The 24131-nt window shown below is 47.3% G+C and overlaps 2 protein-coding genes across 5 annotated transcripts in view; one reads left to right on the top strand and one right to left on the bottom strand.

Moving 5' to 3' along the window:
• Positions 1 to 3886: 3886 nt before the first annotated feature.
• CLDN2 (claudin 2) lies at positions 3887 to 5957 on the top strand. The gene has a single exon (XM_032837099.1). It carries the CDS (start codon positions 4065 to 4067, stop codon positions 4755 to 4757), a length of 693 nt encoding a protein of 230 aa, XP_032692990.1. The 5' UTR covers positions 3887 to 4064; the 3' UTR covers positions 4758 to 5957.
• Positions 5958 to 17637: 11680 nt separating this feature from the next.
• MORC4 (MORC family CW-type zinc finger 4) overlaps positions 17638 to 24131 on the bottom strand; it is a 50709-nt gene continuing 44215 nt past the window's right edge. For 3 of the 4 annotated variants that reach the window (XM_032837061.1, XM_032837057.1, XM_032837059.1), the window contains 3 exons: positions 18746 to 19439; positions 18178 to 18461; positions 17638 to 17870 (listed from right to left, as the gene is read on the bottom strand). In XM_032837061.1, the coding sequence (XP_032692952.1) occupies positions 17717 to 17870; positions 18178 to 18461; positions 18746 to 19439 (1132 nt within the window). In that variant the 3' untranslated portion in view covers positions 17638 to 17716. The remainder of the gene's footprint in view (positions 17871 to 18177; positions 18462 to 18745; positions 19440 to 24131) is intronic. The other variant, XM_032837058.1, reaches the window with a different exon arrangement.

Below are 24131 nucleotides of genomic sequence, written 5' to 3' on the forward strand. Positions count from 1 at the left end.
GTCATTCCAAATGCAGTTGATTATACAAATCTTGAGTTCATGAGAGAGATCTGTGCTGGAAGTATGGATTCAGGGGGCATTGGCATATAGACAGATTGATGAGACCACCCTTAGAGAATGTGAAGAATGAGAAGTCCGAAAGTCCAAATGAAACCCTACAGGGAACAGTCAGTATTGTACAAAGGGCACAAGAAGAAAAACTTATAAAGAAGACTTAGAAGGGGACTCCCAAGGGACTCATTTAAGTGTCTGCCTGCAGCTCAGGTCAGGATCCTAGGGTCCTTGGGGTCAAGTTCCCGTACTGGACTCCCTGCTCTGTGGAGAGACTGCTTCTCCCTCTCCCTCTGCTGCTCCCCCTGCTTGCACTCTTTCATTCTCTCCCTCTGCATGTGTCAAGTAAATAAAATCTTAAAAAAAAAGACTTAGAATCACAGAAAACAAGGGAGAAGACAGTTTTAGGAAAGAGAGGGACAAAGTGAGATGACAGCAATATGACCATTGGATCGGGGGACAAAAAAACTGTGGACAACCTTAGTTTCAGGGGAGGTCTAATGGCTGGAGCCAGACTGAAGAGGATTGAGCAGTGGGTGGGATGGGAAAGAAGTAGAGACATCAACATGAAACAGTTTGTATAGGAATCTTAATTGTAAGGAAATGATGAGGAGAGAGAAGTAGTTGCACAGGGAGAAGGTCGGGAAAGGGGCTCAAAAAAAAAAAAGTGGTGTTTGAAGCAGTCACCAGGAGATGCTCGCCAGGGAGAAGCAGAAGGTGCCATTGAGATGCAAGGTCACGATCAGGATAGGGTAGAATCTTGCCAGCTTAATGGTAAGAAAACCAATGCGTGGAAAGGAGCGGTGCAGTGTCACACCTGGTGAGCACCAGAGCCGGGATTCAAACTAGATTTCCCTCCCCCTCCCATCAGGTGTGTATTGGCCCCTGTTCCATGCTGCTTGGCATCCACATTGGCCTTGTCAACCTCATCACTGAGGAATATTGTTGACTGGCAGCTCTGCCTGATGCTGCTGAGATCCAGGACGTGTAATTGAGGTTTACAATATTGAGTAATTAACAAGCTTAATGAATTTCTTCCCTCAAGTGGTTTAGAATTGGAAGAGACAAGCTATTCAGCAAAGGCATATATACAGAAAATAGGAAATCCTGTTTCTTTCACTCTCTCTCTCTCTCTGGCTCTCTTTCTCTGTGTTTGTCTCTCTGTCTCTCTGTCTCTGTTTTCTCTCTGTGTCTCTCTCCCTTTCTGTCTCTCTTCTCTCTGTCTGTCTGTCTCTCTCCATATCCCTCCATCCTCTGATTCCCTCTCCCAACTTCCTTTCCCAAGAGCAGGCAGCTCTCATCCCTTACACTGAAGTCATTGGCTCCTTTAGAAAGCCCACATCTTATAGTCCCTCAAACCCCTTTAACACTTTTATTCACTCATTAAGAAGATATTTTCTTAAAGATTTATTTATTTATTTATTTATTTGAGAGAGGGAAAGAGAGAGAGAGCATCAGCAAACACAGAAAGAGAGAGGGAGAAGCGGGGTCCCTACTGAGGAGAGAGCCTGATGCGGGACTCAATCCCAGGAGCCTGGGGTCGTGACCTGAGCCGAAGACAGACGCTCAACCAACTGAGCCACCCAGGTGTCCCAAGAAGATATTTTTAAACACCTGCTCTGGGTGTCATACTCTGCAAGGCACTTGAGATCCAGAGATGAATACAATACAGTCCTTGCCCTTATGTAGCTCACAGACAAGCCGGGGAGGAATAAGAGTTTAAACAGGAAATTGCAGTACAGGGCAGTAACTCCTCTTCATAGCTCAGTTTCCTCATCTGTACCATAGGGATGATTAGCACCTACCACAAACCATTGCTGTGATGATTAAGTGAGTTAACACATATAGAAGGATTATAATTTATACATCGGTCACATCAGAAACACTATATAAGTGTTGCTATTATTATTATTACTATTACTGTTGTTATTATTACTATACTACCATGATGGGGGTAAAGAAACACAGAAAATGCTACAAGAACACAGAGGAGGTGAACTTGATCCAAGCTCGAGGAAGAGACATAAGAGTGGAACACTAAGTGGTGAGCAAGCACTAAACAGAGAGAAAAGAATGCCAGGCATCTTGCATAGAAGGAACAGCTTGCCCTCAGGTTTGGAAGCAAAAGACAATATGGCATGATTGAGGAACCAAGAGTAATTTAGCTCAGCAAGAATATGAGGAGGACAATGGCAAGAGATGAAGCTTGAGAGGTCATAGAGTACAAACAAGTTTGGACTTTATCCTTTAGCCAATGGGGAGCCACTGGAATGTTTTATGTAGATACTAGATCAGATTAATGTGTTGAAAGATCACCTTGGCAACGACATGGAGAATGAACCGTGGGAGACAAGACCAGAAATAAGACCAGTGAGGAAGTCATTGCTACAGTCTGGGGGAAGGAGGACTGACCCTGGCAAGTAGCGGTAGGGATGGGGAGAAGGGTGCCGTGAATTTGAGGTATATGCAAGAGATAGAGTTGGTGAGACATTGACCATGGAAAGTGAGGAGTCAGCATGAAAATAATGCCAAGAATCACTCTCAGGATTTTGGTCTGGCATAAGGGGATGGATAGAGGTACAGTTCAGCGATCTCAGGGGGCCCAGGGAAGAACTGTTTGGGGAAAGGTGTGATAGGAGAGATGATGAGGTCTCTTTTGAACATGTCAAATTTGAGGTGCCTGTGGCATTTCCAGGTGGACATTTTATTCATTCATTCATTCATTCATTCACTTATTTAGTTTTAAAGATTTATTGATTTATTTATTTATTTGAGAGGGAGACAGAGAGAGAGAGAGAGTAGGGGGAGAGGCAGAAGGAGAGGGAGAGAGAGAATCTCAAGCAGACTCCCCTCTGTGTGCAGAGCCCGACACCCGGCTCAGTCTTACCACCCCGAGATCACGACTTGAGCCAAAACCCAGAGTCGGATTCTTAACCGACTGAGCCAACCAGGCTTGAACACTGCAACATCCTAGACACCTCTGAGTTTCTCAAGGATAGGCTCAGATACCTTCCTGTTACAAAGCCTTCTACAGTAGGAGAGCTTCCCTTTCCTCTGTCCATCCTAGGTCATCTGCTGGGAGATAGCCTAGGGAATGTCATGGCTCCCCCCACCCCCAGGCCTTGGCAGAACTTTCGCTCCAAAAATCCTTCCCCATTATCTCCGAGGCTGGGGCTGGTAGGGAATCTATTAAGAAAACAGACAGGAAGTGTCCTTAGTCGTGCCTGGTGGAGGGACTTGGGGCAGGGCTGGGCGGATCTGAACTCTCAGCGTGTGGACAGAAGTCTTCTTCGCCAACCCCAGTCGGCCCTGGTGTAGATTCCCACATGTGGGGAGGATGACCTAGGGCCAGACCCCTGCTCTCTAGGCCCCTGGAGATTTGCGAGGCCTCCAGCAAGCCGGAGTCCAAAGCTGTATCCTAGGACCTGTTTCTCCTGTTCCAGGCTCCTGGAGTTTGGCCTTGGTGTGCAGCTGAGGGCCCCGTGGCAGTGTTGCCGGGCAGTGCATTCAACAACAGGCTCCGGAGACAGAAGCGTGCCAGGTGAGAGCCTGACCCGGAGCTACTGCGGCCGGCATAACCACCACTCTCACCACTACCTTCTCGGAAAGGAGCCACCCGTCTGGCCCCTGGCTTTGTCTGGCTGCCAACCCAACCCAAGGCATGTGCCTACGCAGGAGGCGATGACATTTTGGCTCCACTTTCAAAGTTCTTTTTTTCTTTCTCATGTGTTATTTCTAAAGATAACAAAGGTCAAAAGGCACCCAGCATTTTCTGGTTTCTCATAAGCTTCTGGTCAATATTTAATCTGGTTTATGGATTTTTTTTAGGTCTTCTAGATGCCTTCTTGAGCCTGCTTGTGGCCACCCACAGACACTTGTAAGGAGGAGAGAAATCAGCTTGGGAGAGGCACTCTGAAATGAGGGATTAGAGGCCAGGATCCAAGGAGCAAGCACTGCAGCCTGAAGGCAAGGGAGCAGGCCCCGACGACGCCCCCACTGCCAAGAGGTCCGCAATGGCTTCCCTTGGCCTCCAACTCGTAGGCTACGTCCTGGGCCTCCTGGGGTTGTTGGGCACCCTGGTGGCCATGCTACTTCCCAGCTGGCGAACAAGCTCCTACGTCGGTACGAGCATCGTGACAGCCGTCGGATTCTCCAAGGGCCTCTGGATGGAGTGTGCCACGCACAGCACAGGCATCACACAGTGCGACATCTACAGCACCCTCCTAGGCCTGCCTGCTGACATCCAGGCTGCCCAGGCCATGATGGTGACATCCAGTGCGCTTTCTTCTTTGGCCTGCATAGTCTCCGTGGTGGGCATGAGATGCACAGTCTTCTGCCAGGACTCCCGAGCCAAGGACAGGTTGGCTGTGGTGGGCGGAGTCTTCTTCATCCTCGGAGGCCTCCTGGGCTTCATTCCTGTTGCCTGGAATCTTCATGGGATCCTGCGGGACTTCTACTCCCCACTGGTACCAGACAGCATGAAATTTGAGATCGGAGAGGCTCTTTACCTGGGCATTATTTCCTCCCTGTTCTCCCTGGTAGCTGGAATCATCCTCTGCTTTTCCTGCCCATTCCAGGGAAATCGCTCCAACTACTATGATTCCTACCAGGCCCAGCCCCTCGCAACTAGGAGCTCCCCAAGGGCCAGCCAACCGCCCAAAGTCAAGAGTGAGTTTAACTCCTACAGCCTGACAGGGTATGTGTGAAGAACCAGGGGCCAGAGCTGGGGGCGGGTGGCTGGGTCTGTGAAAACCAGCGGACAGTGCCCCCCCCCCCCCCCCCGGGCCACAGGTGAGGGACACTGGCCCTGGGTCATGTCAGAAGGTGCTGAGGATAGACTGACTTTGGCCGCTGGATCAAGCGAAGGCAGAAACGGGAACTGGTGTGACAGCTTGCAGCCTGGATTGTCAAGATGCTTGCAAGCCAGCCTTTCTGTTCCCTTCAACTTGCCCACGGCCCTGCCACCTCCCCCCTCCCCCACCCCGGCCAGAGTCCCCAACCCTCAACTCCAAACTCCACCCCTAGCCTAGGCCATACCACAGAGTCTCCCCTCTGCCTTTCAGGTGACTTGCGAATCCACCCCCAAACCCACTCATTAATTACATCCCACTGACTAACCGTTTCTGTGATCAAAGACCCTCCCTCTGGCTCAGGTTGGCTCTGAGCTCATTGCTGCGGGGTGGCGGGGAGGAGGACTGGTGGTTTTTATGGGCACGGCTCTCACCAACTTCCCAAACTTCTCTCCGAAGAAACTGTTTGGCCAGTAATGGAGCCCAGCGCCTCCATGCCATTGTTGTTATGACTCCACAGTGTTCAGACTGGTTTGTGCGTGGACTGAAATAAAACCACCCTGTGGTACCGAGGGAGCAGAGAGCAACTGGGTACAGGATGAGAGGGAGGGAAGGCAGTCGAGGATCCAAAACACATCTGACTCACTGCCCAGGGCATTTCCCAGAATTCCCTCCCACTGTGGGCTGGGGATCTAGACCCCCTCCCACTAGGGGAAATCACAAAGAAAGAAGATATGGTGGAAAGCTCAAGGCAGCAGCGGACGCTGATTCCACTGGGGAACTGCCTCCAAGCTGCAGCCCCAGCTTTCACTGAAGCTCCTGCCTCCCTCTGACCTGGCCTCCTGCTAAGAAACAAGGCTACGCGTCTCCTGAGTCCTGCATGGTGGTTTCCTTAGGAGGGGGAACATGTCCTTTCTCGAGATGGCTCTTGGCTGGGGGATGACAGCGTGAGAGGCTTGGGGTTCCAAAGAAGAGACCGCTCCTTGATGCTGCCCCAGAAAGAAGAAGAACTTTGGTCTCTCAGAAGCTGGGGGGAGGGCATGTGAGGTGGCTCCAGTGGGAGTTTCTATCAAGCCAGAGAGAGGCGGCTTCCCCAGGGAGTCTGCAAGCCTAATAGAAAATCAGCCCGAAGTCATGTGATCTTCTGTGGGGGGGTCTCCCCACAGAGCGCTAGAGAGCCTCTGAAAGACAACAGCCCCCCAGGTCCCCCACCTCCGTCACCCTTCAGAAGCGCCCGCCATCCATCGCCAGACATCTCAGAGTTGCCAGAAGGCATCTGAGGGCTTTGGCATGGAACGACAATGCCCAAGGAGCTGTGGCCCCGATCTGAGCGAAAGATGAGCCACTGCCTGGGATTTCAGTTGGGGAGGGATTGAGGAGAACGTCTCCCAGGCAGACACTTCCACCTTCAAGGTGTGGAAATGCTCCATTTCCCCTGGGGTGGGGGTGGGAGTCACAGATAGACCAAAGGCCTTTTCCCTCACACACCGCCCTACAAGTACACCCGGCTTCAGACAAACTCCAGTCCACCTTCCCAAACCTCAGTACCAGCAGAAGGGGCTCACTCGTCTCTAACATGCCTCTCGCCTCTCCACCTTCTTGCTTATGATTAAGCTCTTCTCCCAAGCTGGAAGGCCCTGTCCCCTTAGCTGAGTCCTCCTGTTGTCTGGAGAACTTGTTCAGCACCAACTCCTACACTGAGTCTCCTCTGACCACTCCGTCCCTCTCCTGCCCTCCCTCCTCCACCCCCTCAGCATATAATTATTGCTTCTTTAATGCCTGTAATTCACAGTTTTTGATAGATAGCTATCTTTTCGTGTGTGCCTATCTGATTTCCCAAATACGTTATAAACTCTTGGAGGGTAGGGGCCATACCCAAGACCTCTCTGTATCCCCCCAGACTATCTGTAAGAGTGCTGGGCAAGGGCGCCTGGGTGGCTCAGTGGGTTAAGCCGCTGCCTTCGGCTGGGGTCATGATCTCAGGGCCCTGGGATCGAGTCCCGCGTCAGGCTCTCTGCTCAGCAGGGAGCCTGCTCCCTCCTTTCTCTCCGCCTGCCTCTCTGTCTACTTGTAATCTCTCTGTCAAATAAATAAATAAAATCTTAAAAAAAAAAAAGAGTGCTGGGCACACAGTAGGCGATCAATAAACACTTGTTGATTGAGTAATTTTGTTACTGTTTTATTCATTCAAAAGGGGCCTTGGCAGGCATGGCAGGTGTGAGAGAGAATTGGGCCGGGGGGAGGGTAGAATGGAAACTGGCTTTTCTTCCTGCCCGGTGGATAAAAAAAATTCTAGACTTTATGGGAGACATTATGAAAACAAGACACCCCCCACCACATTCCCAGGGAAACTTCACCCTTTCATTGTGCCCAGGGCTCCTCCCTCTTCACAATTCTTTCATCGAAGTTATTTACTGAATGGCTGTATGTTTATTCCTTTCGCTCTCTGAACCAGCACTGTGAGGAAGGAAAAGTCAATCTGACAATCTCCATTCAGCAGATGGGGAAACCAAGGCCCATGTGAATAAAGAGATTGTTTTTCCCAGAGCTACATTGCTGGTGTTGGTGCCCCAGACTCTAGACTCCCCAAATAGGACTCTGCTGGTCCGCTCATTGGGAGAGCCTGCCAGGGGTCCCCCCCAAGCTGCCGGAGGAGAGCAATTTATGGCCAACAAAGACACGTTGGGGACACACACAGTTCTCCTGGAGATCTCCCGTGAAGATGATCTGGGGGAGCAGGACCAATTCACATTTGAAAGAGACGTAATACCTCCGTACTAATTTCCCAAACTCTGGAGGTGTGAGAGTTTGGGAGGCCAAAGATTCGGCCAGCCATTGTTCGAACCTCCTGGGGGAATGAACAAAGCCCAGTTCATAAAGATGTTAGCTGTGGCAACACTGATGATAACAGCTCCCGCCTGCTTCCCTACCCCCGCCCCAGCAAGATTCAACTTACACAGCCCCTGGAAAGAGTGGGTCGCAGAGCACAGGAACCTGTTACAACAGGCCCTGCCTTGCACTTCCCACGTAGGCCTTCTCTGGTTCAGAGGCGAGGACCCCGCCACCCGAGCCCATTTAGAGGGAATGGAGGTGGGCAGGAATAAGGTGTGGAGAGAAGAGGCTCCCTGAACAGAAGTTGTACAAGGGGTCGCGTCTCTGGCCTGGCACCAGGAACTCCAGAGTGCTTGACTCAGGTGGGGGGCAGTAGAGGCCGGAAGAAGGGGTTGCTTTGCTGACACCTGTTGTGCTGAGGAGGCAGCTGTCTGATCTGGGCTCTGAGGACCCACCACAGGGCCACTAAAGCACTTTCAGATCCACAACTGCCTTGCGTTCTCCAAATACCCAAAACGAAGCAGGTCTTTTTACAAGAGACAAAATGGAGGCCTCCCTAAAGTCACAGTGTCAGAGTCTGACTCTAAGCTTAGAAATTCTTCCCCCAGCAATGTGGGTCTGTGATTCTGCCTGGGAAGGTGTAAGAGTGTCTTCTCCTCTTCGGACTGCCACAGCCCTCCTCTCCCTGTCTGCCCTTGGGCTAGAAGGGCCTTCGAGGGAAATAGGGCCCAGGGCTTCTGTTCATCTTAGGATGAGGCTTCCCGGGGACGTCCTCCTTCCCTGTAATCTGGGAAGAGTCTACAGAGGAAGTTAGATTTTCATCCTTAACTAGAAAAACCGGGGCAGAGCCGATAAGGAGCAACTGTTCCCTTTGGCTGGGTGTGCAAGGAAAGCTTTGCTCTAAATAATTTCCTCGAAATATCCCCGTGTCTGAGTCCAAGTTGAACAGCTTTCAGCTCACCCCATTGCCTTCCATCATAAAGTAATTTAGATTAGCCACAACCAAGGGGATAGCGAAGGCCATTGTGTTTATGTCCCGAACTGATGGCTCTGACCCTTGCACGAGGAGAGATGTTTCTGCCCTCCCTCATTCCTCTGATAATAGTGTGACTCATGTTTTCTCCCCGTCAGGGCCCTAGTGACCTACTGCTATGTGATCATTAATAGGGGAGGGGGAGGCTGAAACTGGCTTCTTGGGGGAAAGGCGAGCTCCAGCTTCTTGAGAAACCTTCATCCAGCCCATCCAACAGCCATTCAGTGGGCTCCGCAGCCAGGCAGCCCACGTGGCCTGCACCCTCACTCCATGTGGGAAGAGGCTTCGAGGGCAACAAGTGTAATGAGGGTGAATGGCAAGGTAAAGTCTGTGCCTTGCAGGAGTTGACAGCTGATGCAGGGCCAGATAAGACATGCACACCGAAGCGTGGTGCAACGCGTGATGCGGTGTGTCCTATGAGAGATGGGAGGGAAGTTCCAGAAGGTAGGGGTGTCAGGGGCTACTTCAGAAAGGCTTGTACGTCCCCTCAAATCCCAATCCATATGAAGGGAGGGTCTGGCACCCCTTGAGCTTTGGTGGGGGGGGGGGCGGGGAGGATGATCCAAAGAAACTGCCTCCTGTGGCTAAGGGACCACGGGAGACAGAGCAAAACGGTGGACAGCAGCGCTGAGGAGGAAACACGGTTATATCGCGCAGCTCATCCAGAACCCCTCTGAGTTTGCCTCACAGGCCTCCTGAGTGGCTCCAGTGGAAAGAGTGCCCCTAGGGCCCAGACCCTTTTCCCTCATCTGCTTCTCTTGGGTAGCTTCCTGGAAACTGGTGGGGGCAGTGGAGGCAGTGCCCATCCGAGTAACCTGAGGCCTTTTGGCCCCGGACCAGAGGAGAAACAGCTGTGGGAGAAGGGAGAGAGGACGGAGAAGGGCACGGTGCTAAAGGCGGGCAGATGGGGCCTGGGCAGAGTCAACTGTTCCCTCCCACTCAGCCCTGGGTCCACGGACAGGAGATTCTTCTGTGCTTGTCGCTGCCCACTCTGGGACACAGAGGCCCCAGGCAGGGAAGCGCATGTGCTGCTCCGCTGGCTGAAGCCTGGCCTTTGCCCAGCCTGGTCTCCCTGCCCCAGCGGCTGCGGACTTTGATGAGAACTCCTGTTATCTCCCTGAGAGAGAAAACCTCAAACAGGAAGTCCAGCAGGTTATCTCTCTCTTTTGCCCTAAGTGGTGGCTCCTCCACGCTGCGATGTGATCGCTGATAAAATATTAACAGGTTGTTATCAGGCCTGGCACTGTGGAAGCTGTAATGGGACCACCCCTCTGCCTCCCACAAGCTACCACTTTCCTGAGAAGGGCTGCTCAGGAATTCCTAGCTAACCCTTGCCTAAATTTCCCTGCTCTGGGCCTCATGTCTCCACAAAACAGGTGGCGGTGGTGTTGGGCTTAACAAAGCAGGAGGTCACTCCACAAGTGCAGACCATCAGGTTGCACTTCCTCATTATCCCTGAAGTCCCAGTCCTCCAGAATGGCACCCTTGCTGCTTCACAAGTCACCTCTGAGGAGGGCTTCGAAGAACTTTCTATTTGCAAACATGGCCTCATGGAGGGAACACTGAGAAAGCTCACATGCTTTCAGACAGATGCGTACAATGCAATGGGAAACAAGGTGCTCAATGAGTCCCATAGCGTGGCAGGCAACCCCGAGTTTCAGCGGGGGCCCCTTTCCTCCAACAGCACTTCATGAGCCTGTGACATTTGACGAAGTTCCTGTGGGTTGCTCAGGAGAAAGGCCACTCCCACCAAAATCACAAGCAGCCTCTTTGTTTGCTTTTATGTAGAATCACCCAACGGAAGGCAAGAAGGTGGATCAGCATCCCCCACAAAGGCTATCTGCTGACATTGCGAAGACTCTGTTCCCTTGGTTTAAAGGCACTAAGTGCCTTGATGGCAGAAAAAAAAAAGCACGTATATTTTTCTAGCAAGAGAAACCCATTCAGTCATAGATTAGCCACTGACATCAGAATTTGCACTAGTTTCTCAGTTTAGAGCCTTTTTTTTTTTTTTAAAGAGCCAGAATGAGAAGACAAGCCCAGTGGGCTTAAGAAAAAATAGAACATCAATTCAGAGGCAGTGGACGCTGGAATCACGGGAAGCAGGGGCCTTCTCTAAGTAACGCGTGCACTCTTCAACTAAATGATTCAATAGGCTTTGATGGAGATGAAGGAGAAATCAAGAAAGAGGCAGACAAGATGAGAAAGGTGGTGCCATCTTTTTCTCAGCAATTCCAGAGGCACTCCTGTGGTTAATTTTACTCTTCTGTGTGTAATAATAAACCAGCATGTTCTCAAGAGTCACTTTCTCACTCCCTGAGAAACTTGCCCACCTCAGCACTGTCTGGGGTGGGGGTGGGGTAGCAAGGAGCCAGTGAGAGCCCTCACAGGCAGAGGCCAACAAGTCCAAGACCTCCTGGAGTGTAAGAATAAGATCTTGATGGCTGTTTTGATATCAGGAAAGCTGCCAAGTGACAGCCCTGCGTGAAAAACCCAGTCAAGAGGAAATGAATTTCCACATTGGAGGGATATTCGTTACATAAGTGAACGATTTCCTGATCATGAGGGCAGTTAAACATTGTGTGGGACTGTGGAACTTTCTTCCTTGGAAATTCCTATTAGCATGGGCTGGCTTTAGCTTTTTCTTATCAAAAGGAAGAAGACAAGACTAATCGTTTTTAAGACAGGCCATACGGTATTGTGGGCAAAGAGCCTGGGCTTTGGAGTCAGACAAACTTGGGTTTGGTTTGGCGTCTGCACGCTCTCTAGCTGTGTGGCCTTGGAGGGGCACTTCAGTTCTCTATGCTTTAGTTCCTACATATGTCAGATGGAAATGATGCCTGCCTCTTAGTGTGGTCATGGCATATGGTAGGTCCTCAACAAGGGGTTAACTGTGTTCTAAGCATATTGGTGACCCAAAGGGTAGTGTCAAAGTCACAGCAAAATGTGTGTCTGTGGGGAGTGGGGGCAGATGACAAAGTCTATTTCCCACTACAGATCTGAATCTACATCAAGGGATATTCTTGCCCAGGTCAAAACTTCTCCAGATGCTTCCCCAAAGTCTAGATTCATAGGATTCACAGGAATCATTCAGATTCCATTAATAGAGGCCAGAGGAAAAGCAGACTTGAGAAGCTGGAGAATAAAGGAGGGGTGTTGGCTCTTTGCCCTTTATCCAGAGCTGTGAAAATCTGAGGTAGAACAGAACCATGATCAATAAGGTCCTACTTCTAGAGAAAATCTTAGTCCAGGGGAACTGCAAACTGAGGTTAATTCCCCCAACTCTGGGACAACTGGAGAGATACAACAACCACTTTCCTAGTCTGTAACCTACAAGGGCACCATTGGTAGGCAGATTAAGCATAGCCCCTGTCTTGCTAGTATTCCCCAGCCCTTGGTCCCTTCTGTTCCTTATGCTTCAAGTTAAATAATTCAATATTTCTCAAACACACTTGGGTGTTCCTTTATTCACAACCCCTCCTCCCACATAGTCTTGTGACTTTACTTACACTCTTCCCTACAACCTGGAAAACCCTCTCCACACACCTCCACCTTTCCGATCATTACCAGTTTCCAAAGCCTTCTGGAAAATCAGGACTTTGGGGAACACCTTCCTGAGCCTCTGCCTAAAGTCATCTTGCCTCTGTCCCTGAGGACTCAATGGTCAGACACATGTGTTTGGTGAGTAGAAGGCCCCCAAAACATGTGGACTAATCTCCTCTAAAAGGGGGTTGGGTTTTCTGATAACTCACATCAAGACTTTGGACTTGGGGATGGAGGCAAGTAACAAAACACATTCTTTCTGCAAAAGATGAATGCTGCATATGTCTCCATGACTAAGGCTTCAATCTTCCCAAGACGATCTAGGTTAGTTCTTTCCAACTGTCTGGTTTATTACCCAACCATGTGCCATGACTGAATTCACAAGTATGGTTCCTGAATTTCCTCTCTAAGAGAAGTCGTAAGTTAGGGATGTCCTTGTCTTCAAGAACAAGGATTCTTTTGGGGAAATTACCCTTGACTGGGCCTTAGCTCACCCCTGGCTTTCCTGAACATACCCTCATGCTTCACTCCTAACCCCATACTACAGAAAGAGCTTTTAATTCATAGTATAGAACTCCGAAACATGTTCTACCTGGCGATTGCTCTTTGGGAACAGAGAACCTGCCAATTAAGCCTTTGCTTTTAAATTATTGCCCCAGATCATCTGCAATCACTGGGTGTGGACAACTATATCTTTCTGCTCCCCCCTGGGACCACCAAGTCTCCAACTTGGTCCTCTGCTAGGAGTCCATTTGTTCATCCCACAGTACTGACTTCCTCACACATGCCAGGAACTTACTTTCTTGAGGCTTGCTCTGTCTACTCTGTTTATGGATAGCTCCCTTCTCTTTTTTTTTTTTAATTTTAAAAATTATTTATTTAAAGATTTATTTATTTTTAGAGAGAGAGCATGAGCAGGAGAGGCAGAGGGAGAATCTCAAGCACACTCCACGCCAAGCGTGGAGCCCAACGCGGGCCTTGGTCCTGAGCCCCTGAGATCATGGCCTGAGCAGAAACTGAGAGTCGGACGCTCAACCGACTGGGCCACACAGGCGTCCCTGTTTCTTCTTCTGAAAGATTCAATCACTACTCTTGGCAAAAGGGAACAGGAGACCCCTCAGAAATGTTTTTTTTTTCTTCCTTTTAGTTTTCACACTCAACATCTGTTCTCTAGGCTTCTGATTGTATTCTGTAATTCTCGGTATTTTAAAATTGCATGCTAAGGAACTTCCTTTTGATAACATTTGGAGTCTGTGAGAAAGAACACCCATATTCTTTTTTTCCCCCTTGGTAGTCTCTCCAATTATTCAAGTGAAAATTCAGGTACAGAGAAACGCTGGGTCACCCCAGCTCACACTGTCTGCCCCCCTGCACCCCCCCGGCAACCTGAAGGACTTATGGTCTGCTTGGCATTCTTAGACTTTGATGTCCAGCACTGTTGTTTCCCTCACTCAGACTGATCTAGCCAGCCCCCTTCCACGAATGAGGCACTACTATAGGCTCTCAAGGGAGATGGAAATACTGACAATTTCGCATCATTGACTCATTCAGTAAGAATTATTGATTGATTGCCTACTATATACCAGGTGCTACGATAAAAGGGATTGGCCATCACGGGCATGGCCCTTCCCTTCATGGAAACTTGTTAGGCAAAGAGGCAGACAGACATCAAGCACGTTGTGCTCCCTGCTGTCTTTCACAGCACACAGTAGGTAGCTGGTGAGTATTTGCTGAACGAGTGCAAGTCAACAGCCGAATACATAACAGCAAATTGTGAGACGTGCCAGGAATTGAAAACGGGAAATGATGGCAGAATAGGGTAGAGGGGGAAGAAAGGGTGCACAGAAGGCCTTTCTGAGAAAGTTGAGACTTACACAGACACCTGAAGGATGAGGACTAGGCAGCCATGCCCAAACTGGAGGTGTGATCATTCTAGAGGAGTGGAACAGTATAGGTAAAGGCTCGGAGGGAAGGACGAGCCTGAAATGTTTTTGTGGGAAGACCACAATGAGTGAGGGGAAAAGTGAAATATGATGAAAAATTGCAAGACACAAAGCAGATGAAGTAGGGAGGATGGATTTTATTCTAAGTGCAATGAGAAGTCATGGAAGGGCTTTAAGCAGGGAGTTACATAATCTGACTTGTATTTTTTCCTTTTTAAATCTGGCTGACATGATAAGACAGTTGTGGGAACGAGAGTGGAAGCAAGGACACCAGTTAGGGGATGCAAAAATGTCTATGGGAGTTGATGGCTGTTTAGACTAAGGAGGCTGTGGTAAAAGTCAGGGAAGTCAAGATATACTTTGGTGATAGAACTGACAGACTTTCTGACAGACTGGATGTGGGGGACTACAAAAGAGGAAAATTAAGGATGACTTCCAGGTTTCTAGCTTATGTGACTGGGTGGGTGGAGGTGCCATTTTCTAAAATGAGAAAACTGGGGGAAGGAACAGTCCCAGGGTGTGTGTGTCACTGTTTATTTTTAACACATTTTATTTGAAATGCCTGTGAGACATGTAAATGTAAATGCCAAGTAGGCAGCTATATATTTGAATCTAGGGCTAATAGGAAGACCGGACAAGGAAGTTTGTGATAAAAAGCCTTGTGACACAAAACTTACGTGTTCAAAGAAAACATTATGCCTTGCCTGGGTTAACTGGGGGAATTTGGGGTGGGGCAGGGAGGCTGACATTTGAGCCAAAGGAAAGATGATGAGGGAGGACGTTCCAGGTAAAGGGAACATTCGAACAGTAAAGGTGCAGGAGAAAACCTCCAGGCAGGTTCGGAAACTGAAAAACAGTTCAGCTTGAATGGAATGAAGTTTGTGTTTGGAATGTTAGAGGAGTCTGGAGAGCACAGGAATGGCCACAGAGGGGGTTCTGTACTGTACTTGCTCGGCAACTGGGAGCACTAGTGGGTCTTTGAGCAGAGGCATAACCTGAGGAGGTCATTCAACGCAATTTCGTGACAGTGAGTAGAGTGGATGGAAGAAGTGAGAACAGGAGGAAAAGGAAGCCAGTTAAGAGCTGATTTCAATTTTCCAGGCATGAGATAATAAGGGCTTAAATGTTGATTGTGGAAATGAAAACTTAAGGGGTAAACAGGAGGGACATTTGAAAGGAGAGTTATGATCTTGTTAGCCCAACAGGACAACCAGGAGAGGGCACCCACTTTTTTCTTCCAATGTCTTTTACCTCCACACTATATACGCTCTGGTTAAGGCTGGGGGACACTTGCAAATCTCTCCACTGTGGCTTTTAACATTGGCTCAATGGGCCTCACGCTGGTGTGGTCTCACTGCAAACAGGTAATGAAGGGGCAGCTCTGGTATCATAGTACACGGACTCACACACCTAACTGTTGCTGGAAGAAGCGGTATGGGGTTGGGTCTAGGAAATGGGAGCAGAGGAAGCACTAGTAAAGAGGAGTTACATTTTCCAACTTTTCCCCCACAACATTTTTCTTTTTAAAGCCCAACTGCCCATATTCTTTCCTACTTTGACACACACACACACACACACACACAACCACTCACACATGCTCACTCTCCCCCCAACAGGCTGAACCTTCAATGCTCTGAAATTTTTCTGACACCACCTTCCATCCGTATTGTCCATATCTGCGCCAAGTGCCAGCTTTTCACAGCCCCCCCCCGAAGAATAAGTATCACTGAGAGGATAGCCAAAAACGCGCCCCCAGCCCCACTTCTCAGTAATATTTATATTTATTTAGACAATGGGGGTCTTCAATAGCCTAGTCCTAATGTCTCCATGAAAACCAACCAGGCTGCAGGCTAGAGGTGTGGTGTGGTGAGGGTGTGTGTGTGCGCGCGTACGCACGCGCACCCACGTGAGACTGTCAGCACTCCTTCTGATGCGGAGGCCTGGCTCGGGCCTCCCCCCAGGCCCTCTGGTCTCCCTGGAGTACCTGTGCCGGGCCTCCTCGCCAAGGAGGCAAAATAAGCTTGGGAGAGACTTCCAAAGTCACTCTGCAGGGAAACCAGAACAAGTACCCCAAACATCCCTCTGCACCTCCTAATCCTTACTGTGGTGGCTTGAGCCCACCCCACCATCCCCTTCGGTTCCTTCTCCTTTACTTGTTTTTCACTGCGGGCATAGTTGAAGTGTTCATTGTTCAATGTCTTGCGAGGAGTACCTTGAACTTGTTGGGAGAGTAGGCGCTATATAAATACAATAAAGCAATGGATAAACAAAATAGCTACTTTGACAAGAGTGTAGGTTCTACTATTTCTGATACTATGAGACCAGCCCCTTACTCAGCGCTAGGCTGAGGAGCAGGTGGGTGGTGAATTCTGAGGGCTGGCAGGCAGACCTCCCTGCTCTAAAAGGGCTTCCCCACTTCCTGAGATCCCAGTTTGGCGACACATATTTTTTGAATCTGAGCATGTACTGACGTGTAAATACCACGTGAGGGTGAGTAGGTGGGTCACGATTTAACCTCAGTTCTAGTCCCGTTAACCCGTCACTTCTGTCACGTGTCCTTTTCACATTCCAGCTTTTGTTCATGCTATTATTCTTCCAGAGGTAATGCTAAATATGACATGGACTGTAAATATACAATTACCTTATACATTCAACAGAGTCTCATCTGATATCTATAGCCACACCTACTCATTCTTTTTTAAAACAATTTATTTTTTTCCAATGTAAGAAGAATAATGGGTTTATATAGAAAATTTGAAAAAAGCAGGAAGATAGCGAGAAGAAAAAAAAAATATCAACCATAGTCCTACCCCTAGAGAACAACCATTGTTGCCATTGTTGACAGTGTGGTCGTGCTTGATCTTTAAACAAAGCTTAGTTTAGGTCCCATTTCTGATGTGATGCCTGCCTTCATCTTCCTCCCCCAGAACTTCTCTATCACGTTTGTACCCCTCACTTGTACCAGTTAGTGAACCTGGCGTGTGTTCTGCGCTTCCAACTAGGTTGTTGGATGCTCGAAGGCTGCAGCCATGAATTCTACTTCTTAATTTATCCCCAAACACCTACCACATTGGACCCAGTATTTGCTGGCTGATTTAACCTAAATGAATACAAACCACTTCAGAAAGGATATAAAACAGGCCAAGTATCTACATCATGAAAATTAAAGCTTTCAGGTCACCTGGCTTGGTGATTACTGCTTTTCTGTTCCTGGAACTCCTGAAAGCCTATTAACTAGCCTCTTTCTCCACACCAAAACTGAATAAGAAGCAGAATGAGTGACAGCCAGGATTTACGCAAAGATTCTCTATATAAGGCATAGAAAGGTGGGGGGGGAGGAGAGATGGAGAGAGCGGGGAGAGGGAAGGAGGAGGGAGATGAGATGAGAAGAGAAGAGAAGAGAAGACAAGACAAGACAAGAGAAGAGTAGAGTAGGGTAGGGTAGAGTAGAGTAGGGTAGAGTAGAGTAGAGTAGGGTAGAGTAGGGTAGGGTACAGAAGGGTATATAGTGTATAGTCCGGTGCTCAATCCAGTATGTGATTTGCCTCCAGCACCGTATACAGGATCCCATCCACTTGCTCTGAGTCAAACCCGATCTCACGAAGCTCCAAGTGAGGGAGGACAGAAGTAAGGAGATAGCTGACGTGGATACGCAGCCGCGTAAGCTTTGCCAAAGCCCTGTATGATGGAGTGAGGGGGCAGAAGAGATGACATGAAGTCATTAGCCAACAGAACAAAATGAAGCTCCTTAAAAATGGGCCTACATCTCTCAACAATGATGTGTCCATTAGCTAGACAGAAAGAAGAAAGCACGGTGCCACCAAACACAGGGAGACTGACTGCAGCACTCTAAGTAATTCGTCGCTCCTTGGTGGCCTCTAAATTAATTAAGGCTTCCTCCCTTAGCTATGGCCAATAACTGGGGGTCCTAAGGGATGCTTCCCGTTAGCACTCACAAGCTGATAACTAAACCCTAGTAATTAACCTTTCTAGGTCATCTCCCTCTGGGGTCCGGTAGGAGACCTGAGCCTTCTGCAGCACTTCCAGGTGCATCTCTGTCTCCTTCAGTTTCTCTTTGAGTTCCTGCTTTTCTTCCTTGGTTCTCTCCAGCTCAGCTTTCAGAATTTGGAATTCAGCTTGGCGATAGCCCATGTGTTTCTTGCTCCAATACAAGCCTTCCGTCTCCTGGGTGGTGTAGGTCACCAATTCACTCTGGACTTTCTTGAATTCAGAATGCCAGTGATTCCTCTCCTGTTCCAGCTCCTCCACCTGCAGTCCAAGAAACAGAAATTCAATGACCCCCACATGCTAGGAGTGCACCAAAATGTGTCCCTAATACATTCCTCCACACACGTTCCACTGAGGGACCTTCTCAATCCCCAGATAGGGGCGGGAAGCCCACTCGGGTTCATTCAGTCTGAGACACGGCACAGAATGAGTCGATGGCTTCTGTTGTGGAAAGGCCTCAGAACGGGAAATCGTCAAGAGCCGCGACTCTCTGGTCTCTTGGTTACAAGGATCTCTTACTCCTAGTGGGAAGGTGATGCCCTAACCTTTTGCTGGAACAAGTTCCGCTCAGCCAAAACACGTTCCAGTTTTTCTGTGGTTCTTTTCAGTTCTTCCAGCTCTCTTTGGTTCTTCATCTTTGGCGAACTGCGGCCTCCGCCCTCCTCAGAACCTCGGCCCTTCTCCCCAGCAGCTGTGGCAGGGGTGGGACCAGAGGCCACGGAGGGGTAAGGCACGGGGCTCCAGGATTCCACTGCTTTTCTCCTCTCAGCCAGCTCCTCTCTGTTGAAAGGGATCAGTTGAATGGGAGCTCCTGAATCTCTAACACCTTTTGCAACGCCGACAACAGCTACAAAAGGTCCCTTGTTTACTTCCTCTTTGTTTACATTTGTGCTGCCTCTGTTAGATTCTTCTGCTACCAATCTTGGCATCTGATCTTCTAATTCTTCAGGAAGCAGGGACCCCTGGTGTTGGTCTTGGGTCCCTGAATACAGGACTGACACCTCCCTACTCTGACTGGTATTCTTGTTTGCATCTGGGTATTCTGGAGAAAGGTATGGTGGTGTGCTTCTCTCCGAACTGGATTTATCATGGCTGTTCTCCCCTTCTGGGTAGGAGACAGCTGCCTCCACCCTCCTATAAGGGCCAGGCATGGAATAATCTAGAGGAGGTGTTGTCATCTCATTCTGGAGCCTTCTTCGTTTCTCCACCGGCTCCTCTCCCAGGATCCATTTGTACTTACTGCAAGAAGAAGAGGGAATTAAATGTTAAGCTGTCAAAATACAAGCTAGGTGTATTCTTATCCCATGGAGCCTCTCTCCAAACTTCCTGCATTAGAACTGACCCTAGCTGTTATCCACAGATCATTTCAGGTTAGGAAAACACAACTCTACCCCTGAACTCCAAACCCTTCACTCGTGCACCTTGCTGAGCTAGCAACCAGTCTGAATGGAGAGATGAAATCAAAAAGTATGAGAGTCAGTCTCTGGATATAGCAAGACCAAGTTGATTTTGGTAAGAATTCTGAAAATAGGATTGAAACCAGCCTGACTCGGAAGTTTCCAAAATGCAAGGAAAGGGAGAAATACAGACACACACACACACACACACACACACACACACACACACATGAATACACACACAAAATCCCCTAACACGAGAATGGAAAAAAAGGTCATAAAAAGCCTAGTAGAGTATGCGGAGGAAAGTTGAGCCAGCTCGTTAATTTTAAAGTGTCACAAAAACCTCCCAGTATCAAAGACTTAGGCACATTTTTTATATTGCAACAGAACACCATGTAGTTTCTTTGCCAGCCAACTGGATTGTGGCTATAGCCCATTATTCACTTATAAAAGTTAATTAAAACACAAGGCCCTAGTCAGAAACAAACAAGTGGAATCGGCCACTTCAAATCATTTCCCTCTTCGGGTAAAAGAACTGCCCTCTGTCAGGGCAAACAGGCACTCCCTCATTTCTTCAGGAAAGTGCAGGAGAGTAATCGCACCATCGCCTTCCATTTCTGGCTTCTGTTCGCACTAAGTGGTGAAGGAACTAAGGAAATGACTGGCACCCGTGAAATCCACAGGCAATTAAAAATCCTGCAGTAGGACCAGACACCTCCCCCACCCCCGGCACACCAGCTTATTTTTACCCCATAACTATTTTGTCCTCCCTGCAGAAAATGCAGAAATTTCAAAGTAAATACCAAATTTCAAATTTTCAATGAGAAAGAGTCAGGCATGTCATCAGTCACCTTACAATGTTTCAAGGCTGCCCACTTTTCTTTGCAAGTTCTGAGAACGTTTGTAAGACATCTCAAACCTCAGCTTCTTACAGCGCCCTGAACACTCTTTGAAACTAGTGTTCACCCAGAAAGAAAACTGGTCTGCCTCTTAATAGGTCTTGCTGTGTCAACCTTAAGGGGGAAAGCAAAACTATTTGGGGGCAATGTGAGACCAAATGATTCATCTAGAACCTGCATAAAGGGCCACTGCAGAAGGCCCATTTAGCTGTGGTAGCGAGGAAGAGTCAGTCAGTCAGTTCAGAGGTAGGAAGGAAGGGTACATGACCCCAGATAGCAAGACCACACTTCTACGAAAGGCAATTAGTCAAATGATATGCTTTCTCTTCCTTTTGCTGCCTCCAAGGGTTCCATCTTTATCTCTCTCCCTGTATTTCTTTTCTTTGGTAATCTCATACCACCTCTGGGCTATAACCTCTGCTCATTCCCCCAGCCCTGATCTCTAGTATGGAATTTCCAATCACCCAGCACAACCCTTCCTGCCTGTCCCACTGGTGTCTCAGGATGTAGAAAACTGGCCTTCTGTTGTCAAGGTCAAACCCATTCCCTCTCCTATGTCTGATTTGTGTTATGACACCAGCAAACTCTCACTAATTTTATATAGTTTTACTACTATCAATACTCAGGGTCGAGCTCACATTCCCTGTCCTGAGCTACTGCAATGGCTTCCTCCAGCCTCCCCTTCTCTCTCTCACTGACAGACCACCTGCTGCCAAGCTACTAATCTTCCTAAGGTGCTGCCCTGTTTATGTTACACCCTTATTTGAAATCTTTATTTATTGCTACGCACAACATAAAAGCTCAAATGCCTTCGTTTGGTATTCCATTCCAAAACCTAAGAAACCTTTATTGAGCACTTACTCCACGCCAGACAATATGATAAGTGCTTAATGTGCATGGTCTCATTCAGTTTTCCCAAAAACCCTGAGGTAAGTGGTATGTTTATCTGCATTGGTTAAAGAGGATGCTGAGATGTAGAGAAGTTAACTTTGTCAGGGTCATGTAGCTAGTCAGGGGCAGGGGCGGGATATCACTTGGCCCCAGCTTTCTCTCTCATTACTTCCCTTCAAAAATACCAGCCAAAAGAAATGCCCGTGACTTCTTATGCTGCTTCTTTTGATTGGAATGCCCTTCTCCTACTCAATACTGCACGTCTAAGCCTGGCTCAAATACTACCTCTGAATTCCTACAGCACCTTAGCACTCAATTATAACATATTATCTCTTTTTTACCTTGTGTGTGTGTGTGTGTGTGTGTGTGTCTTGTAAATTTCCTACTAAAGTACTAAAGTATAAGCTCCTTGACAGAAGAGAGCTTAACTAGCTGTGCTAGATGGGAAGGAAGGGACAAAACCTGGCACATAAGAGGAAATAAAAATGAAACTATTATGTGAGAGAAAAAGAAGTGGATTTTACTTAGTGGTTCTAGAAGTACTTAGCAGTTCTGTAAGTAAAGGTCTGATCTTCCCCTTAGGGACTGATACTTATTCTAGACCTGTATTCACTCATTTAGTAAGCACCAGGAATTCTTTTCAAACTACATAGCTAGTTTCTTCTCATTTTCTTTTCTTTTTCTTAAGATTTTCTTTATTTATTTGAGAGAGAGAGAGAGCGCGAGAGAGGGCGCCCCATCTTCTCATTTTCTTCCTTTTTTTTTGGTCGTACTCCTCAACTGTCTGTCTGCAGAGGAGCCAGCTGATATTTTGATAGGGGACTGCATCAAATCTGTAGCTCAATTTGAGGAATATGGCCATCTTAACAACAGCAAATCTTCTAATCCATAAACACGACATGCCTTTCCATTTACTCAGGTCTTTAATCTCATCCAAAAATATTTTGTAGTTCTCAGTTTACAAGGCTTACTTGCACTTCTGTTAAATTTATTCCTAAAGACTATTTTTGAAGCCACTGTAAATGAAATCACTTTACTGTTTTCTGAAAGTTTTTAGTGGCTACTTATGTATTTGAAGTACAGTTAACATACAGTGTTATGTTAGTTTCAGGTGTACAATATAGTGATGCAGCAATTCCACACAGTACTCAGTGCTCCTCCAGATAAGTGTGCTCTTAATCCCCTTTATCTATTTCACCCATTCCCCCCCATCACCCATCTGGCAACCACCAGTTTGTTCTTTGTATTTAAGAGTCCATTTTATCACTTGATTCTTTTTTCCCTCTGCTTGTTTTTTGTTTATTTGTTTGTTTTGTTTCTTAAATTTCACATAGGAGTGAAATCACACAGTATTTGTCTTTTTTTATCTGACTTATTTCACTTAGCATTATACCCTATCCTGTTGCAAATGGCAAGATCTCATTTTTTATGGTGAGTAATATTCCACTGTGTGTGTGTGTGTGTGTGTGTGTACCCCATCTTCTTTATCTAGTCATCTACCAACGAACACTTGGGCTGCTTCCATGTCTTGGCTATTGTAAATAACATTGCAATGAACACAGGGCTGCTTATGACCTATTCAAATTAGTCTTTTCATTTCCTTTGGATAAATACCAGCAGTGGAATTACTGGATCAAATGGTCATGCTATTTCTAACATCTTGAGGAACCTCCATACTGTTTTCCAGAGTGGCTGCACCAGTTTGCATTCCCACCAACAATACAAGAGGTTCCCCTTTCTCCACATCCTCCCCAACACCTGTTGTTTCTTGTGTTGTTAACTTTAGTCATTCTGGTAGGTGTGAGGTGATAGCTCATTATGGTTTTGATTTTTTTTTCCTGGTATGAGTGATTTTGAACATCTTTTCATGTGTCTGCTGGCCATTTGCATGTCTTCTTGAGAAATGTCTGTTCAGGCCTTTTGCCCATTTTTTAGCCAAATTTTTTGTGGGCTTTTTTAATGTTGTGTTAAGTTCTTTATATATTTTGGATATTAAGCCCTTATTGGATATAAAATTGGCAAACATCTTCTCCCATTCAGTGGGTTACTTTGTTTTTTTGTCGATGGCCTCCTTCACTATGCAAAAGCTTTTTATTCTGTTATTTAATTTCCACATTTTTGTGAATTTCCCAAAATTTCTTCTGTTGTAGATTTCTACCTGAATTCCATTGGGATTGGACTACATTTTTTGCATGTTATCGATCCTTTCAATTTACTGAGGCTTGTTTTCTGGTCTAACATAGGGTCTTATCCTGGATAATACTTCATGTACACTTCAGAAGAATATAAAGTGTTCTATACATTTCTGTCAGGTCCAGTTGGTTTATGGCATTCTTCAACTCTTCTGTTTCCTTGCTGGTCTTCTACCCATAATGGAAGTGGGCCATTGAAGTTTTCAAGTATTATTGATATCCATTTCTTCCTTCAACTCTGTCTGCTTTTGCTTTATATATTTGGCGGGGCTCTGTTATTGGGTCCACATATAGGTATAATTACTACATCTTCCTGATGAACTCTGTCATGAAATATCCCTCCTAATATCTAGTAACATCTTTTTGTTTGAAGTCTACTTTGTCTGATATTAGCATAAGCACTCTAGCTCTCTTATGGTTGCTTTTGCATGGTATATCTGCTTCCACTCTTTTATTTTCAACCTATTTATATCTCTGAATCTAAAGTGTTTCTCCTGTATATTTGGATTTTAAATCCAATCTGATATTTTCTGATTGGATAGTTTGAAC

This window comes from Lontra canadensis, unplaced genomic scaffold, assembly GCF_010015895.1.
Source record: "Lontra canadensis isolate GAN:19392208 unplaced genomic scaffold, GSC_riverotter_1.0 scaffold96, whole genome shotgun sequence".
NCBI lineage: Eukaryota > Metazoa > Chordata > Mammalia > Carnivora > Mustelidae > Lontra > Lontra canadensis.